Source organism: Neoarius graeffei, chromosome 4, assembly GCF_027579695.1.
Source record: "Neoarius graeffei isolate fNeoGra1 chromosome 4, fNeoGra1.pri, whole genome shotgun sequence".
Lineage (NCBI taxonomy): Eukaryota > Metazoa > Chordata > Actinopteri > Siluriformes > Ariidae > Neoarius > Neoarius graeffei.
In genome coordinates, this window is record NC_083572.1 from 109,054,750 (window position 1) to 109,075,463 (window position 20,714).

At 42.0% G+C, this 20,714-nt stretch overlaps 1 protein-coding gene across 4 annotated transcripts in view; it reads right to left on the reverse strand.

The window, feature by feature from the left end:
• chd1l (chromodomain helicase DNA binding protein 1-like) overlaps positions 1 to 20,714 on the reverse strand; it is a 190,846-nt gene that overhangs the window by 23,913 nt on the left and 146,219 nt on the right. The window contains exons 22-24 of one of the 4 annotated variants that reach the window (XM_060920139.1): positions 15,422 to 15,530; positions 9,742 to 10,023; positions 6,067 to 6,148 (exon numbers count right to left, since the gene is read on the reverse strand). The exons of 1 other annotated variant lie outside the window; for it this stretch is intronic. In XM_060920139.1, the coding sequence (XP_060776122.1) occupies positions 6,067 to 6,148; positions 9,742 to 10,023; positions 15,422 to 15,530 (473 nt within the window). Of the gene's footprint in view, positions 1 to 6,066; positions 6,149 to 9,741; positions 10,024 to 15,421; positions 15,531 to 16,262; positions 16,389 to 20,714 lie in introns of those variants that run through there. 2 more of the 4 variants (XM_060920140.1, XM_060920142.1) reach the window with 2 other exon arrangements.

Genomic DNA, 20,714 nt, shown 5'->3' on the forward strand with positions numbered 1-20,714 from the left:
TGTCGTCCAGAACTCGAAGAACGTTTGATCCAACTTATCCACTGGTGTTGGAGGAGTCAGCTGTGCCGACGTTGTTTGACAGGCCCGGGCCGAATCAATCTGTCAAAAGAGAAACAGATGACAGCAGACCCCCCCGAAGGGGCGGTCAAAAAGCGAAAGTCCGGTGGTGCCTTTGCCAAAAGAGAACGAGCCAGGGTACGTGGCTATGTGTTGTTATTCAATACATGTATGTTGTTTAAAATTTGTTGTAACGTCACAAATGCGTCTTATACCACTGCATATTACTTATCAATAGGCCAAAGCAGCTAATACCCGTAATGTCCAACAACTGAAAGGCCAATACCTTGTTTCATATATTTCAGGGATGCAAACAGCGCGCCTTTTGGCGGATGGTGCCTTTTTCACGGCTGAATCGCGCAGATCTGAATTTTTTTTGGGGGGGGGGGGGCGTTGGAGTGTCTGATTATAATTTCAAAGTAAATTCTGTATTAAAATTACTAAATAAGCAAATCCGTTACAGTCCATGAAACAGGAAGTATAAGGATGAGGAAAAAACAGTTTAAATCGGGAAGCTGCGCACATTTGCGCAGTCCTGCCGCTCAGGCTGCACAAACGTGCGCAGCGTCCCGATTTAAACTGTTTTTTCCTCATCCTTATACTTCCTGTTTCATGGACTGTAATGGATTTGCTTATTTAGTAATTTTAATACAGAATTTACTTTGAAATTATAATCAGACACTCCAACGCCCCCCCCCAAAAAAAAATTCAGATCTGCGCGATTCAGCCGTGAAAAAGGCGCCATCCGCCAAAAGGCGCGCTGTTTGCATCCCTGAATTTAGTTAGGATAATATACATGATATATGTGTGGAGTGATAGATATAAGATGTCATCCGGCATGTTTTGAAAGTTTGTGAACCCTTTAGAGTTTTTGATATTTCTGCATAAATATGACCTAAACTTCTGGTAGCTACTGTATCTAACATGATCTAACAGGAGCTTAGACATGATGTTTTTTGGAGTGGGACCAATAGTGTGACGTGACCAGGACCATATGTTTAAGACATTATGCTGTTTAAACAGAATCTTTAATAGACGTGAGGGCAGACAATCTCGATAGCTTCCCTGCTTCATGCTTTGTTTTCACGCAATCCAGAACGACATACACTGATGTGACGTCACTCGCCCTAGCGGCAAAAACGGGCAAATGGCTCATGGCGCTTGTAGAAGCCGGGGCAAAAAACACAAAACCGGCTCTGAAATTCTTGATTTTCTACAAAGACGACCCTTTATTCAAGTTGAGTTTTGGATATTTTATTTCACAATACAGCAATAAAACAATAAATACACATATTACGTGGTGTAAAAAGTTGTGTCAGTGGGTCTTTAACTTGCATGTAGATAATCCTGAAAACACTTATGCCAGAGAACTACTTGCACTTATTGACAACTTCAACCTAGTACAAAATGTACAGGGGCCGACCCACTCTCGTGGTCATACCCTTGACCTCGTCATCACAAAGGGTCTTACTGTTTCTACTACTGTTGTTGACCTGGCCGTATCTGATCATTTCTGCGTTTTCTCTGATGTTTCTATGTCTCCTCACATTCAGAACAGCTCAACGACTATGGGTAGGAGAGTCATAAACAACAACACGTGTTCTCTTTAAGCACGCTCTCTCTCGGATCTCAACCAAGATGTCAGACTCTGTAGATGATTTACTGGAAATTTTTAATTTAAATATGACCCAAATTACGGATGATATTGCTCCATTCAAAATCAAAAGAGTCAATGATAAGCAGAAAGCACCATGGAAGCAATACCCAGCTGTTAAACTGCTAAAGAGAGAATGTAGAAAGACTGAAAGAAAATGGCGTAAATCTAAACTTCACATCCATTATCAAATCCATAAAGAGATGCTTTGTAAATATAATTATGAAATTTGTAAAGCAAGACAATCTTTCTTCTCCAACATCATCAACAGGAATATGAACAATGCCCGTGTGCTATTTTCAACAGTAGAGAAGCTTACTAATCCCCCACCACAATTAGCACCTGAACTTCTCTCAGTTAATAAATGCAATGAGTTTGCATCCTTCTTCAAAGGTAAAATTGATAAAATACGGCAGAATATTGCTCATAATATATCTCAGTTGCAAATAATTGAAAAGCTGCAATCACCAGTGACACAGACAGATAACTTCAACACAATGTCAGAATTTTGTTTGATTGATTACGAGACTCTTGAAAAAACTGTACAAAATCTCAGTTCCTCAACATCTGAATTGGACATTCTGCCCACCAACTTTTTTAAGTCTGTTCTTCACCTTATAATTACAGATGTGCTTCAGATCATAAATACATCCCTAGAGACTGGCATTGTTCCTGTGTCCTTGAAAAAAGCCGTTGTAAAGCCCCTACTTAAAAAGAATAATCTGGATGCTTCAGTATTAAATAACTACAGGCCAATATCAAATCTACCATTCATCGGGAAAATCCTTGAAAACATTGTCTTCAATCAATTAACTGCCTTCTTGATATCAAACAGCTGTTTTGACAACTTTCAGTCAGGATTTCGTGCCAATCATAGCACTGAAACAGTGCTGATTAAAGTTATAAATGACATACGTCTTAATACTGATGCAGGCAAAACATCGGTCCTGGTATTACTGGACCTCAGTGCAGCTTTTAATACTGTTGATCACAACATACTGCTATATCGACTTGAACACTGGGTTGGGTTGACTGGTAAAGTTATCGATTGGTTAAAATCATACTTAAAAGATAGAAGTTTCTTTGTTACCATGGGAAATTGTACCTCAACATCAATGTCCTTGACCTGTGGTGTTCCCCAGGGGTCGATTCTTGGACCATTACTTTTCAACCTTTATATGCTCCCACTTGGACAAATTATCAAGAACAATTCAATTTTATATCACTGCTATGCAGATGACACCCAAATTTATTTTGCTCTATCACCTAATGATTATGCCTCCCTTGAATGTTACTACCAGTGTATCGACCAAATCAACAACTGGATGTCACAAAATTTTCTTCAGCTGAACACAGATAAAACAGAAGTAATTCTATTTGGGAAAAAAGATGAAAGACTCAGGATTTACCACTATTCTTGACACAAAGGGGATTAAAACAAAAGATATGGTTAAAAATCTTGGTGTTTTCATTGACAGCGAGCTAAATTGACAGGCACATGAAAGCAATCACTAAATCGGCATTTTATCACCTAAAAAACATTTCCAAACTAAGAGGACTTATGTCAAAAAATGATCTGGAAAAACTTATACATGCCTTCGTCTCTAGTAGGGTTGATTACTGCAATGGCCTTTTCACAGGCCTGCCAAAAAAAAACGTCAAACGACTTCAGGTGATTCAAAATGCAGCGGCGAGGGTTCTCACACGAACAAAAAGAACAGAGCACATTACTCCAATTCTAAGGTCCCTTCACTGGCTTCCAGTAAGCTACAGAATTGGCTTTAAAGCATTGCTGCTGGTGTACAAATCTCTAAATGGTACAGGGCCCAATTACCTCTCTGATATATTGCAGCAGCCTAACCCAATCAGATCTACCAGATCGCAGCAGCAAAATTTACTGGTAAAACCTGTTGTTAAAGTGTGGTGAAGCAGCTTTTAGCTACTATGCAGTACAGCTATGGAACCAATTCCCAGAGGACATCAAAAATGCTCCTGCTGTTGGCAGCTTCAAATCTAGATTAAAGACCAAGCCGTTTTCAGATGCTTTCTGCTAAATTATTAATATTGTCATCTCTACATGTTTTAAACTTTCTTAACTTTTACAGTCTCTGCATGTTTTAAACTTTACTTAACTTTTATTCTATTTTATTCTGCTGTTTTTTAACTGAATTTTTACTTCATTTTATTATTTTATTTCTACGATTGTTTAATTCTTATTATTTTTCTTCCCCATTTATTTTATGTAATTTTATTTTCTATTGTTTACTGTTTTGCTTTTACTTCTGTAAAGCACATTGAACTGCCACTGTGTATGAAATGTGCTATATAAATAAACTTGCCTTGCCTGCCCGGCCACACCCGCCTCATAGAACACCACATTGAGATGCCCCTGGGGGTGGTAGTGCGCAGCCGCCCTTACAGGCTGCCCGAACACAAGAAAAAGGTGGTTCGGGAAGAACTCGAGGCCATGCTCGACATGGGCATCGTTGAGGAGTCCCACAGTGACTGGAGCAGCCCGGGGGTCTTGGTTCCCAAGGCCGACGGGTTGGTCCGGTTCTGTGTGGACTATAGAAAAGTCGACGCGGTGTTCAAATTCGACGTGTACCCAATGCCTCGTATTGACAAGCTGCTCGATCGACTAGGCACGGCTCGTTTTTATTCGACACTGGATTTGACAAAGGGATATTGGGAGATCCCTTTGACTCCATTATCCCGAGAGAAAATGGCCTTTTCCACACTGTTTGGCTTACACCAGTTTGTCACACTTCCTTTTGGGCTGTTTGGGGCGCCCGCTATGTTCCAGCGGCTTATGGATAGGGTCCTCCGCCCCCACGCCACCTATGCGGCCGCATACCTGGACGATATCATAATCTATAGTAATGACTGGCCGTGGCATTTACAACACCTAAGGGCCGTCCTTAGGTCGCTGAGGCGAGCGGGTCTCACAGCCAACCCGAAGAAGTGTGCGATTGGGCGGGTGGAAGTACGGTATCTGGGCTTCCACTTGGGCAATGGGCAGGTGCGTCCCCAAATTAATAAGACAGCAGCGATTGCGGCCTGCCCGAGGCCCAAGACCAAAAAGGGGGTGAGACAGTTCCTGGGGCTGGCTGGCTACTATCGTAGGTTTATACCTAATTATTCGGACGTCACCAGTCCACTGACTGATCTCACTAAAACGGGGGCACCAGATCAGGCTGCACTGTGTGGGGGGGCAGACGGATGCGTCGGATAGGGGGCTGTTCTGTCCCAGGAGGTGGAGGGGGAGGATCGTCTAGTGCTGTACATCAGCAGGAAGCTATCGGTGCGTGAGGGCCGCTACAGCACCATAGAAAAGGAGTGCCTGGCCATCAAGTGGGTGGTCCTCGCCCTCCGCTACTACCTACTGGGATGCCCTTTCACCCTCTGTTCGGACCACGCGCCCCTCCAGTGGCTCCACCGCATGAAGGATGCCAACATGCGGATCACCCGTTGGTATCTGGCACTCCAGCTGTTTAATTTCAAGGTGGTCCACAGGCCGGGGGCGCAGATGGTCGTGGTGGATTTACTCTCCCGTCGGGGGGGGAGTCAGCTGCAGGCCAGATGGCTCCCCGGCCTGAGTCGGGCGGTGGGGGTATGTGGCACCGGGGGCATGGTCAAGCGTCGGTCTGTGAACGGAGGGCGGAGTCAGGGAAGGTAAGTGGCAGAATCACTGCACCTGATGTTAGTTAACCTGTGTTTGTGTCTTCCCCAGTGACCACGCCCTATAAAAGGAGAGAGAGAGCAGAGGCAGGGAGCTCTCTCCCCAACCAGAAGACTTGTGTGTGTGCGTGCGTGCGTGTGTGGCTGGGAGAGTGTGAAAAGCTGAAAAGCTGTAAATAAAAAGAGTTTTTTGAACTCGGTTCTGGCCTGCCGTAGTTCTGTGCTCCACCCACCCGCTCTGATCTCTACAAGGTGTAAATACTGCAATTTTTTTTTGAAGCTACAGTTCTGAATTTTGCTCGTTAATAAACACAAACATGTTTATTAAGGTGCTGTTTCGCATATTGGTTGATTAATCAGGTTATTTTGTTAATTATTTAAAAAATAATAATTTAACACAGGCCTTAGTTACTTTGTTACGGTTAACGTTAGAGATAACGCATTAACGCTGACGTTCAGGATTTGTTCACATTAAATAATGTCAGTAAAGAGAAGATTAATGTAAGGAGTTAACGTTTGATGCTTGTATGCTAACTGTAATGATACGTTAAGTATAACGATGAATAAAGCTGTATCAGAATACTAAAATACTAGTAAAAATACTACTCTCTCTCTCTCTCTCTCTCAAAACACTCACTTTGAGACACCGAGTCATTGCACATGTAAAAATCTTGTACCTGATGATGAACTGGACTTTCCACGTCTGCTACGATGTGAGTCACCTGTGAGCTCATGACCTCCTCTTCATCGCCATTATACGTGCCGAGGGGTTAAGGAGGAACGTGTGGATAAAAGTTGGAAAAAAAAAAACAATCAGTGGAGGTGGGAGATCTGTTGTTGATTTTCCTAAAACAGCGAGTTGTAACTTGTTTTATTCCTCTTATAAGAGGAATTAAAATCAGGCTTAAACAAACAAACAGTCTATAATAATTCTTCAGAACTATCAGTTAAAGAACTGCCAGGATACATTAGCATCGATGATGGAAAGCTTTTATATTACAACCCCGATTCCAAAAAAGTTGGGACAAAGTATAAATTGTAAATAAAAATGGAATGCAATGATGTGGAAGTTTCAACATTCCATATTTTATTCAGAATAGAACATAGATGACATATCAAATGTTTAAACTGAGAAAATGTATCATTTAAAGAGAAAAATTAGGTGATTTTAAATTTCATGACAACAACACATCTCAAAAAAGTTGGGACAAGGCCATGTTTCCCACTGTGAGACATCCCCTTTTCTCTTTACAACAGTCTGTAAACGTCTGGGGACTGAGGAGACAAGTTGCTCAAGTTTAGGGATAGGAATGTTAACCCATTCTTGTCTAATGTAGGATTCTACTTGCTCAACTGTCTTAGGTCTTTTTTGTCGTATCTTCCGTTTTATGATGCGCCAAATGTTTTCTATGGGTGAAAGATCTGGACTGCAGGCTGGCCAGTTCAGTACCCGGACCCTTCTTCTACGCAGCCATGATGCTGTAATTGATGCAGTATGTGGTTTGGCATTGTCATGTTGGAAAATGCAAGGTCATCCCTGAAAGAGACGTCGTCTAGATGGGAGCATATGTTGCTCTAGAACCTGGATATACCTTTCAGCATTGATGGTGTCTTTCCAGATGTGTAAGCTGCCCATGCCACACGCACTAATGCAACCCCATACCATCAGAGATGCAGGCTTCTGAACTGAGTGCTGATAACAACTCGGGTCGTCCTTCTCCTCTTTAGTCCGAATGACACGGCGTCCCTGATTTCCATAAAGAACTTCAAATTTTGATTCGTCTGACCACAGAACAGTTTTCCACTTTGCCACAGTCCATTTTAAATGAGCCTTGGCCCAGAGAAGACGTCTGCGCTTCTGGATCATGTTTAGATACGGCTTCTTCTTTGAACTATAGAGTTTTAGCTGGCAACGGCGGATGGCACGGTGAATTGTGTTCACAGATAATGTTCTCTGGAAATATTCCTGAGCCCATTTTGTGATTTCCAATACAGAAGCATGCCTGTATGTGATGCAGTGCCGTCTAAGGGCCCGAAGATCACGGGCACCCAGTATGGTTTTACGGCCTTGACCCTTACGCACAGAGATTCTTCCAGATTCTCTGAATCTTTTGATGATATTATGCACTGTAGATGATGATATGTTCAAACTCTTTGCAATTTTACACTGTCGAACTCCTTTCTGATATTGCTCCACTATTTGTCGGTGCAGAATTAGGGGGATTGGTGATCCTCTTCCCATCTTTACTTCTGAGAGCCGCTGCCACTCCAAGATGCTCTTTTTATACCCAGTCATGTTAATGACCTATTGCCAATTGACCTAATGAGTTGCAATTTGGTCCTCCAGCTGTTCCTTTTTTGTACCTTTAACTTTTCCAGCCTCTTATTGCCCCTGTCCCAACTTTTTTGAGATGTGTTGCTGTCATGAAATTTCAAATGAGCCAATATTTGGCATGAAATTTCAAAATGTCTCTCTTTCGACATTTGATATGTTGTCTATGTTCTATTGTGAATACAATATCAGTTTTTGAGATTTGTAAATTATTGCATTCTGTTTTTATTTACAATTTGTACTTTGTCCCAACATTTTTGTATATATGGATACGAGTGTTTTACTGGGAAATACGCCCTTGTATTTTTCATATGAGCTCCATCCAGGACATGGAGAACCAAAACCGGGCCATAAATCTCTGTCACTCGTGACGAAATCGATGAGTGAGTTGTTTTGATACACTTGTGTACTTTTGTCAGTGTGTTGATGTAATAAGAAAATCACGTGTTGGTTTGAAGATAATCTTCTTGCAAAAATACATCACAGATCTGAGTGACATACAGTATTTAAATAATATTGTCTGGCTTTTCTCATGGTCTATCAGATACATTCCATTCAGCTAGCATGACAGTAAACGAGTCGAAGACGAATAGCTGAATGGAATATATCTGATAGACCAAGAAAAAAAATGCCAGATCACTGCAGCGCTGACACACAGAGACAACCAACCATTCACACCTACGGTCAATTTAGAGCCACCAATTAATCTAACCTGCATGTCTTTGGAAGAAACCGGAGCACCCGGAGGAAACCCGCACAGACACGGGAAGAACATGCAAACTCCGCACAGAAAGGCCCTCGCCGGCCACGGGGCTCGAACCCTGACCTTCTTGCTGTGAGGCGACAGCGCTAACCACTACACCACCGTGCCGCCCACCAAAATCATATTTCTCAAATTATAATATGCAGGTTTGGAGATGTTTCTTAGTGAACAAGCATCAAGGGTCTTAACTGTAGCTTTGGGTGAAATCAGTAAGCTTGTTGTGGGCGGGTAAACTTGTGCTGGGATCAGACGACACGAAGTCATCCCAAATTTCCAGTGTCCTGCTCGAATATGAACGTCGGGGATGACAAACAGGCCTTGTAATGTGACTTAATCCAAGAACAGGGATGTGGTGACCGGGACACCCCATGACACCCCAACGAAAAGCCTAGCAATTTTTAGCTCACCTGGACCAAAGGTCCGGCGGGTTTTTGCCATGGGCTGCTGAGGTCAGTGTAAAGAGGTAGGGTTGGTTTCCTGAAGCAGAACTTGAAAAATGTGACAAATAATATCTTGAAAATTGATATATCGGGTCGGGGTTATAGATGACTCTGTTTTCTTGTTATTAGAGTACATGACTGCTTATAGTCGGTTATACACACACCTCAGTATTTTTCACTCAGACTTAAGTCTTCATTTCCCTGTGGAATTTACTTCGTTACTTTTAAAATCAACATTGACAGCTCCACACAACGGAGCGACCTGGCAGCCTGCCGCTAATCCCTTACAAAATCCTTTACCCTGTTGCTGTTTTGGTGTCTGATTAAGTTTTAGCCTAGGTCACAACCGGATGTACGATTTTTTGGCGGTGCGATTTTTGGCGTTTCCCAAATCGCTGCGTTTTTTTTGTTCGTGGAGAAAGACGCACGTTGGCCATAAGTTTGTCTTGCAACCTGGAAAAAACGTAAGCGCCCGTAGAGTTTGTTTGACATGACAAAGAACCTCTGCGGCCGGTCTGCGGCCAGTTTACGGCTCGAAAATCAGCACGTCACACGCGCGCCCTCTGTGCGTTTCTTGCACGTAGACCGGCCGTAGGAGCACATACGGCCAGTTGTGACCTAGGCTTTTGGCTGAGCTCAAGTCCCAGCTCTAATAGTAACGGTTCGCCACTGGTTAGTCAGCTAGTCAACACTTGTAGTGATTAGTTAACGCTGTTAGTCTGCTGACTGGCTTAAAAATCTTTACAAGTCGAGCTACTTTAATGTTAGTTGAGCTGTGCTTCTTGTGAATAAAAATCAAACAGGGTTTAAAGGATATGTGATGAGGTAGCGGGCGAGGTTCTTCCTCTCTGTCGCCCCCACGTTGTAGAAGAACACACGGACTCCTGTCATAAAGTCGGCTAAACTGGAAGCTTCTCCACCAGAACCTTCTGGAGACTCGGCTTGTTCTTCTGATGTCCCAGGAAGACCGAGAGAACATGAGGAGCTGGGAGAGGCTGGCGCTGGAGGAGCGTACGCTGAGCGTGAGGTAGACGGGGTCGCCGTGTTCGTAGACGAAGCCGTCGTGGCAGAGTGAGAGGCTTTACGCTTGTAGTAGTATCTAATACTGAAGTTAAGGATTTTCACAAATAATAGTTTTCTCGACACATACCAGGATTAGGGCAGTTGCTACATGGGATAGCTTATGCTAGCTATTAAAACTCGCTAACTGTGAGTGAAAGAGGTGGAGATTATACAGAAGCGTTCATAAGATGAAGGTTATATACAACACCTGTTCTCGGACAAATCTGCAATATACAGTTCTGTACAAAAGTCTTAGGCACGTGTAAAGAAATGCTGTCGACCAAAAACGGCTTAAAAAAAATAATTAAATGAAACGTTTCAACATTAAATAGTAGTCTGAGTTACAGTCAGTGCAGTTTTATAAGGAAATGAACTGTAGGTTTTACTGAGCATCTTGCAGAACCAGCTACAGTTCTGCCCGTCAAGACACACCAAATTTTTGACCTTTATAAACTTGCTCCTTATCTGTGCCAAGAATTTTGACTGTCACACTTGCGTCTTCATTTTGCACCAAAACCCAGCAGCTTTCATTCATTTACGCTCGCAGCGTTGGCACAAACTGATCATTCCATTCTTCTGGATAGACTGGAAAACGTTGTGGGAGTTAAGGGAACGGCCCTCTCCTGGCACAGGTCTTATTTAACTGATCGTTATCAGTATGTTGATGTAAATGGTTATATTTCTAGACGTACTGAGGTAAAGTTTGGTGTTCCACAAGGTTCTGTCTTGGGTCCACTGCTTTTTTCTTTATATAGACCCCTTTCACATGACGTCACCGCGCCGCGAGATTTTGTTATGGTAATGATACACGGGGCAACTTTTTGGGCAATGTTGCCGAGCAATGTTGCTGGGCAATTGCGTTTTGACTCTTTTCTATTGAGATTGGGCAACATTATTTCTTTCTGAATGGTTTTGATAATCTCTGGCAACTTTTTGAGATAAGCCAATCAGAACGCGAGTATCGAGTCGTGTGACCTCCGGTGAGGTTCGGATCAGAAATTTCAAACAAATATGGCGGCCGCTCAGTGTCAGTGGAGTGAAGAGATGGAGAGACTCTTCATCTGTTTTTACGCCGGTAAGTTATTTTAATATTCTATATGGAGGAATTTACCTCACCAAAGCTCTAAAAACAACAGACAGCTTGATTAAATGGTCACAGCAAAAATTAAGACATCGATTTTTTTTAGCTAACTGTAAACTGCCGTTGCTAACTGTTGTTGCCCATTGTTAGTTGCCCTGAAAAGTTGCCCTGTGTCTCACCTAGTTGCCCGTTGCCAGCAACATTGCTCGGCAACATTGCCCAAAAAGTTGCCCCGTGTATCATCACCATTAGGCGCCATATTGGAAGACCAAGTATATGCACTCACAATATAAAACAAAGTACGAGCGAGAGTAAAGTGACACGATGGATGATAATTCGGGTTATGTGAGTACATTACCAGTTGCAGAAAGGGCACGGTATGTGGAGAAACTGGCTGTGATTGATGGGTTTGACCCATATGATAAGACTCAGAAAAAATTACGTGAATCCAAGCACACAGTTTAACGCAAAAGTTCGTTTATATCCCGACCTTGTCAGCTGTCAGATTTATGTTAATGGACCCGGTAAGCTGGTAAATAATATATATTTTTTTGCTTTACCAAATTCTAACAGAAAACGAGAGCGCCTGAAAGGGAAAACCGAGCCGAGCCGCCTCACGGCTGTAATGCAAATTGCTTTCCTCCTCGGTATACAAGTGCGCTTCCATGGCAGGGAAAAAGAAACTACATTTTGCCGCCTATGTAGTCCCATATTTAAACAAATAGGAGTCATTCAGGATTCAGCCATGTTTTTGCTCCGTGTTTTTACTCGACCAAAGTTATACAGTATTATGAGCTTTAAATTGCATAAATAAAACCATTTGGTGAAACTTTGAAGAAGAGATTGTACTGGTTTAAAGTTTTTACCGAACGTTTTCATGTCGACTCCAATTAATACACTAGTAGAATCGATGACTAGTTTAGTAGGCCAAAACTTTTTTCAATTTTTGACTGTACCAGCCTGAAAAAACTTGCGACAGTCAAATGGAAAAAAAGCAAGCTGGTCATGTTGTACTGGACTAATCTATGACTGATGAGTATAGTAAGTGATACTAGTACTGATACAATAAAACAGACGACTGTAATCTGGTAGGCAGCACGATTTATATTATTTCTCCGTGTCAGATACATAAGGAGGACCGGACACCAATTCTGCCATCTGTTTGCTACCCAGACATTGTAAACTATTTGTTGTTTACACCCAGTGCCTACACTGCTGATGACTTGAAGGCCTACAAAGGGCTACAGGCTTACAATTATGTTGTTAGTGGCTTGGTTCGTGATATTACAGCTGTTGTTAAGAATAACCTACACATAGTTATGGCCAAGGTAATCTTGTTGATATTTATCTTTTAATAATATATCTTTTCAGTTGAAAAATTAATACTTTTTGTTACTATTAAGGTATCCATAATTTAGGTTAATTTATCCAAATTATACATATGTATTTATTAGGGCTGTAACGATATGCGTATCGAAATCGAGATACGCAGAGCCACAATCCGTATCGCGATACAAGAAGGCAGAATCGCGGTACACCCTTTCAAACTTCTCCTCAGCCCAAAAACAGAGGCGCTTCCAAACTTCAATTTATGAATACTTTACTTTTTATTTAAATTACATTTTAAACTTACTTAAATTCCTTTTATTTTTTTTATATCTATTAGTAAGTCGTTTTTTCGCCGACCTGCGACAATCTTCTGCGAGTCACGCAACGTCCACACTCGCCACTGGCAGAGCATTCATTTCTTTTAAGCGGTCGCCATTCTGGTTGCGACGCGGGGAGCGAATCTGTAAACAAGCAGCTCATTGGCTGGCTAGGTGTGCCACAAGCCAATCACAATCACTTGACCGGAAAGGCATGCAGTGTTGCCAGATTGGGCGGGTTTAGGTGCTTTTTGGCTGGTTTTGAACATATTTTGGGGTGGAAAACGTTAGCAATATCTGGCAACACTGAAGGCATGTCTGCTTGGGCGGAAGCCTTCTGCGGCAGTTACATTTTGACACGCGAGCAATGTTTCACCATAAAAATTCCGTAATTTCCATCTGTTTTCCGTGATCACAGAAAATCATTGGCCCTATGAGAGTGAGACAGTGAGAGAGGCCCCCCCCCCCAAAAAAAAATCTTAACGGATTTACACGATTTGGAAAAATGACTTTCAGAACTGAAAAAAACAGAGCTTCCGGCTCAACAGTATTATTTTGAGAAATAAAACAATCTTTGGATATACATTTGTTCATTTTTGCATACATATTTCATTCTCTGCAGTGGTCTGAATTATTTGTTATTAAATAGTTAATGTAAGTAAGTAAATGTTAATAAGTCAAATTTACTACTTTAAAAAAACATTTTAAAAAATCGTGGGCGTATCGAATCGTGGGTCAAAAATCCCGATACAAATCGAATCGTGAGTTGGGTGTATCGTTACAGCCCTAGTATTTATGATATATGCCTACACAACAACTATGTTTTATTTATATAATAGGAGGGAGAGCAAGCCCCAAACCATCCTAAATTATTATTATTATTATTAAATTGTAGAAGTCTGGAAGGCTTGCTCCTCATACAGTTATCAACTTGGGGCCAATTTAGCATGTTTTAAATCTGAATTTCTTGCGTTTGCTTACCTCAAAGTGTCCGCAGATCATGCACAGACTTATCCATTATATCCACAGGTTTTTGCCAAGTCTCACACAGGTTTCTTTCAAGTCTACTGTTGGGCCAATAAATCATAAATAAAACAGCTCAGATTTGTTTGTTTAAGTCGTTTGCCACTCCACTTTATTCTCGTGGCTTCACATACCGCTGCCGTTATCACGAGTTTGTTGGTCTTCCAAAATGGCACAGGGTCTGTTTACTTCCGGTTTCGGGTGACGTCAGTGAAAGGGGTCTATATGTTCCCTCTGGGCGATATTATTCATAAACATTGTATTAGTTTCCACTGTTATGCTGATGACACACAGTTGTATGTTTCTGCAAAACCTGATGAGACACCAGCTTAATAGAATTGAGGAATGTGTGAAGGACATTAGACACTGGATGCTTATTAATTTCCTTCTGCTTGACTCTGACAAGACTGAAGCACTTGTACTCGGACCACATGCAGCTAGAAGTAATTTTCTGATTCCACAGTGACTCTGGATGGCCTTTCTGTTTCTTCACGTGCAGCAGTAAAAGACCTCAGAATGATTATTGACCCCAGTCTTTCATTCGAAACTCACATTGATAACATTACCCGGATAGCTTTCTTTCATCTCAGAAATATTGCTAAGATAACAAATTTAATGTCACTACATGACACGGAAAAACTAGTTCATGCTTTTGTTCCCTCCAGGTTGGATTATTGTAATGCCTTACTGTCTGGATGTTCCAATAAGTGCATAAACAAGCTCCAGCTAGTTCAAAATGCAGCAGCAAGAGTCCTTACTAGAACTAGAAAATATGACCCCATCACCCCTGTCTTATCCACACTGCATTGGCTCCCGATCAAATTTCGTATTGATTATAAAATAAGAGGTTCAAGTAATATCGAAGAGTTCCAGATTCATTTGTCGAATCAGGTCATCTGCGTGTTTAATTATCTAGCATGTTTTTTAAGTGATCATGCCAAACAAAGTGTTTGCAGGTCTGCATATGATTCACAGGTGATAAGAGTCACTTATCTTTACTGGTTAAATGCTAATCAGCCACATCATGGTTTTTTTTTCCCCTTCTGTTTACAATCTTCACAGATTAAAGTTCATAAAAGCTGCTGTCAGTGTGAACATGATGCATTTAACAGTTATTCCACGAAATAGAGTCGTACATGAGCTGATAGCTGACGAGGCGCGTAGCACCAAGATTGAGTGGAATAACTGTTTTATTCTCTCCACAGTCACTGGATTTTGAGAAACAGAGCATTTTTATTTTTTGCAAATCCGATAAATAAAAACTTTATACGAAACATCCGACCAAATACTTTCCGCTCAGAATGTAAACAAACCGGCAAAATGACAGGAGCAATTTGTGAAAAATGTGATAATAATCTTGAAAAATAAAAAAAAAGATATGTTCTTACCATCACATACTTTTATTCCATATTTAGTTGGGTATTTTTTTTTGGGGGGGGGATTTGTTTTCGAGTTCAGTTTTTATTTCATCCTCGGTTGGTTCAGCAACACGCTCCGCCATTTTGTTTTTTTCTACTCATGGTATATGAGCTGATATCCTCGTAGTAGAGTAGCCAATCAGAATGCACGATTGCTCATATCCAGTGAATGTGGATAGAATAAATATGTACAGTATATACGACTTAAACACACGCACAGTATCTTTTTCTTCATATTTTGTTTTATAGATGTGTATGGAAGGATACATGAAGGTGGGAACTCCACGGGAGGCTAAGTGCTTGCGTATCAGTCTCTCAGTGCCATACCAGTTGAAGCCTTTGGTGGCGTGTCCGATTCGTGGAAGGTGGACACTTGCTGCAAAAATAACCAGATAAAAAATAATCTAATCTAATCGACTCAATACTATTAAATCCAAAACTCATTCCATTGAATATCACAATTAATTATTTTTTTTTCCTTTGGTCACCCATCTGTAAGAAACATCTTATTTCCAGGAACTGTTACTTATTTCAGGCTTGCACAGTCATCTCAAATTTTCCTCACAAAACCTAGAAACTTCACCATCCCCTGTAGCATGAAATATTTAAAAAATATTTTGAATTCTTTAGATATGCAGTTACAACGAAATTTGCATCAGAGGTCTTCGATCTTATCCACAAAGGCCTGATGTGGCTGCAAGCTTTCATTCCACTCAAACTGGAAACATGTGGAGACAAGCCCTGCAACAGACTGGCGACTTGCCCAGGGTATAACCCCATCTCTCACCCGAAATCAGCTAAGATTGGATCTAGATTCCCCTGCAACACTGATAGATAAACGTTATAGGTGGGTGGGTGGGTGGGTGGATGGATGGATGGAATCAGGTGTGGCTTCTGCTTGTTTGGAATGAAAGCCTGCAGCCATACGAGCCTGTTTGTTACGCAGAGTGAAGATCCCTGGGTTACATGTACAGACATGAACATCATGGCAATATTAGGTTTTAAATTATTTCTCTATTTTTCTCTGTCAGAAAGACGATACAACACACATCTTTAACAGAAACCCCCTAATACTCTGGTGCACAAGTTTTCATTTATTTTACATTTTCTGAAATCAACACAGGGCCAAAATTATACATATTCTGAGATCGAGACGCTGAACCTCTTCTGCTCCTCGGACCTGCCTGATCCATCCTGGTGCCCTGTGTCTGGTTGGAGTCTCATCACACCGCTCCTGTGGAGGACGGCCACATGTGGACAGTTGAAAGTCACACCTGGAATACGCTCTGGACTCTTACAGTAACGCTTTTATGTCTGAGGACTACAGTTGACTTGCTAACTTTAGGACTGCAGTTGTCATGAACAGTTTTGCACTCAAGTTTCCATCAATGAAGAGTTTATAGCATCAACGAAACTGTCATGTTAAAACTGTTAATATTATAGTCAGGCTGTCTGTTGTTGCCCAAATGAGGATGGGTTCCCTTTTGAGTCTGGTTCCTCTCGAGGTTTCTTCCTCATGTCGTCTGAGGGAGTTTTTCCTTGCCACCGTCGCCACAGGCTTGCTCATCGGGGATAGATTAGGGATAAAATTAGCTCATGTTTTAAGTCATTCAAATTCTGTAAAGCTGCTTTGGGACAATGTTTATTGTTAAAAGAGCTATACAAATAAACTTGACTTGACTTGATATACACCCACTTAGTGTATTAATTCAGAATTAATTAGACTTAGAATTAATTCAGTGGTGCTGAAAATTCCAAAATGTATCTTAACTGTGCCAAGGCCGAGTCCTTTTAACTTTGTTAGTGATGATGATGATCAACTACAGCTGGTAGCTTCTCTGTGCAACATAAACAGGGTTTGTTTGACACTGATTGGACTGACTAACACATGGTACAATGGGAAAGTCCGAGGAGCTCAGTGCAAATCTGAGAAAGAGGACCACAGATTTACACACTTGGTCTGGAAGAAGACCCAAACCATAGATATGTTACATTCATTATGTCTTCTTATTAAATCAAATCATTAGTTTTCTTTTGTTTCAGACATGTAAAAGTTTTTTCCTTTACCTGACAGGTTTCGACGGTGTAACTTCCGTCTTCGTCAGAGGGTCACCCGGATGTTGGTGTGTGACGTGCCTTTATAATCAGCTGATGTTACGGAGGTGTGACCTCCCGCTGTCAGTGTTGCCCCCTCAGGACGGCGCTCCAGGTGTGGGAGAGCATGTATGCCCCCTCATCCCTGTTTATTGTTCTTGGGCTACACTTTCTGATTTCTACCGACTCCTTAATCCAATGGTGGTATCTGTTGTTCTCTTGTTGCATGATCTGAGCATTGTCCCAGTCCATTATATGATTTTCCCTTCTGCAGTGGTCTGTTATTGCTGATTTGAGGTTCTCTTGCATGGTTTTATCTTTTATTGCTCTTGTTTGTTCTCAGTTCGCACACAAACTGTCAGTTGCCAGAACTCTCTACGAACGTGCAGCAATCATAACCGATCCCACAGAACGCGCAACAGAAGAACAACACATACGGCAAGCTTTGATCACATGTCAATATCCACCATGGGCCATACACAAAGGCGCACAACAAGTGAAAACAAAAGAAAAGACACAGACGAAAAAAGGAAAACAGACAACCCAAAAACAGGAAAGCAAAGCAGTAGTGACTACCGTATGTCAGAGGAGTTACAGAACGAATCCAAAGAGCCATGAAAAAACACAACATACAAAACACGCGTGAAACCACACACCAAACTACGACAGCTACTAGTTCACCCTAAGGGCAAAATCAATCAACACAATAAAAACACAATGTCATATATGAAATACCATGCCTGTCATGCAACAAAACCTACATTGGGGAGACAGGAAGGAGCTTTAGTACACGAAAAAAGGAACATAAAAAGGAATGTGAAAAAGAAACAGAACAGAGACAAACAAGAGCAATAAAAGATAAAGCCATGCAAGAGAACCTCAAATCAGCAATAACAGACCACTGCAGAAGGGAAAATCATATAATGGACTGGGACAATGCTCAAATCATACGGTACAACAAGAGAACAACAGATACCACCGTTGGATTAAGGAGTCAACAGAAATCAGACAGAGTAGCCCAAGAACAATAAAACAGGGATGAGGGGGCGTACATGCTCTCCCACACCTGGAGCGCCGTCCTGAGGGGGCAACACTGACAGCGGGAGGTGTGACCGACCTGTCAAGATTGACAGGGAGGTCACACCTCCGTAACATCAGCTGATTACAAAGGCACGTCACACACCAACATCCGGGTGACCCTCTGATGAAGACGGAAGTTACGCCGTCGAAACATGTCAGGTAAAGGAAAAAACTTTTACATGTCTGAAACAAAAGAAAACTAATGACAAGACCCAAACCAATCACCCACAGTTGAGAGGAAACTGATTCGGATGGTCAGGAACAACCCAGGAACTACCAAGGCACAGGCCTGCCGTGAACTGGAAGCTACTGGAACACCAATGTTACTGTCTACACTCAAGCAAGTTTTACATCGTCATGGACTGAGAGGCCGCCGTCCAATAACTTCTTACTTCTTAAAGTGCTGATGACACGTTTTTGACATCTTTGGCGATGTTTTATAACATAAAAAGTAATTCCCGATGATCCATATATTAATTCACGAAGGCGCCTATTTTACAAGTTATGATAAAAAACGCGGCTATTTGGGCAAATTTGACGGGGCTGCAGCACCCAGGAGACGAAAGAGGAGGAGGAGCTATATGACGTCAGCGAAAGAATCTTCCTCCTAACTTACCAGTTTGTTGTTGATGCGGCAGGTGTTCAGTTTGTCATTATTAGTATTATTATTATACATTATTATATATATATATATATGTTATTATGTCTTCGCATTGTGTTGCCGGCTGTTGCTCCAAAACCCACAAGGATGGGGTAAGTTTATTCAAGTTTCCCAGAGATCCCGAGCTGCATGCGAAGTGGGTGAAGCAAGTCAGGCGCACTCGTGACAAGTGGGAGCCCTCACCAACATCCGTCCTGTGCTCTGAACACTTCAATTTGGATTGTTTTGACACCCTTCCCAGCTTAAAAGAATCTCTTGGGTGTTCAGTTCAGCACAAACGTGTGTTACTACCATCAGCAGTGCCTACACAGTGTTGCCAGATTGGGAGGCTTCCCGCCCAGTTGAGCGGTTTCAAGTGCATTTTGGTGGGTTTTGAACATATTTTGGGCTGGAAAACGTCAGCAGTATCTGTTGCCAGATACTGCTGAAGTTTTCCAGCCCAAAATATGTTCAAAACCCACCAAAATGCACTTGAAACCGCTCAACTGGGCAGGATTCCTCCCAATCTGGCAACACTGCCAGTATTCCGGAGGGGGTCTACTAGTAGCTATGCCGGATCCAAAGACAGTCCTCCTGTCAGAACATGTGTTGTGAAACAACATAAGATAAAGGTACGTAGAGCTATAGATTCTACATGATAATCATAAAGTCGGCGTGATATCAGTCATGTATTTGCTTGTGAAAACTTGCGGCTTTCATGTAACTGCCGCCTAGCAACGAGAGGCAAAGGGTAAAGAGGGTAGGCTATCATAGATTCTATTCGGAAGAGATCAACACAATTCTAGACTCCCAGAAGAGGAAGAGCTAGCACTAGAGAGTTCACCGGCGTTTTCATGCGCCATTTCCATTGAGTAGAACCAGAGTAGAACAGCCAGTGAACCGCAGCGTGTTCTCCCGCTGACGTCACAACATGGCCGCGAGCCACGGACCCAGTTTTCTTGAGCTGTGCAATTAAAAGTTGGATATTCGCGTAACAACAGCTTCTTTTCACGTAATTATAACAGAAATCTAACATGTTTGCCATGTTGTATAGTTTATTTAAGAAATTGCATAGAGTCATGTTCATGTCATCAGCCCTTTAAGCCTGTGGTTCCAAAGAGGAAAATGGGCCACTGACAATCCTCCTCCACTCTGTCTTGTAATATGCTTCTTTTTCCAACTGCTTCCAAGTGTAGCCAGCTGTCTGGATCCCCGCTGTTATGTTCCGTCTCCAGGTATTCTGGGGGGTGACCTTGTTTTCTTTTCCCCTGGGGGTTCCACTGTAATGCCTGTCTTGTGATGTTGTTCCTAGGTTTCCGTAGGGTATGGCCAGTCCACCACCATTTTCTTCTCTGTATTCAGGTTACCATGGGTATTTTTTTTTTTTGTTCTTGTCAGCAACTCTTCATTGGTAAATTTTTCTGACCGCCATATCCTTGGGATCCTACATGGGCATCTGTTGACAAAAACCTGGATCTTCTTTAGGAGTGTTTTTTTTTTTTTTGTTCGCCAAGTTTATGTCTGATACAACAAACCTGATTTTATGTTTGAGTTGAGTCGCAATTGTGTGGAGGTCGAGATGTTGCGTGCCTTCCAGATGTTTCCCAGCATTACAAAGGCTGTCCTGGCTTTTCCCGTTCCTCTTGTGCTGTCGATGATGCTGCCGGTGCAAGGTAGGTGAAATCCTCGACTTCCTCTATGACTTTTCCTTTTATCTTCACTGGCTCTCTGTCCAATAAAGAAGCT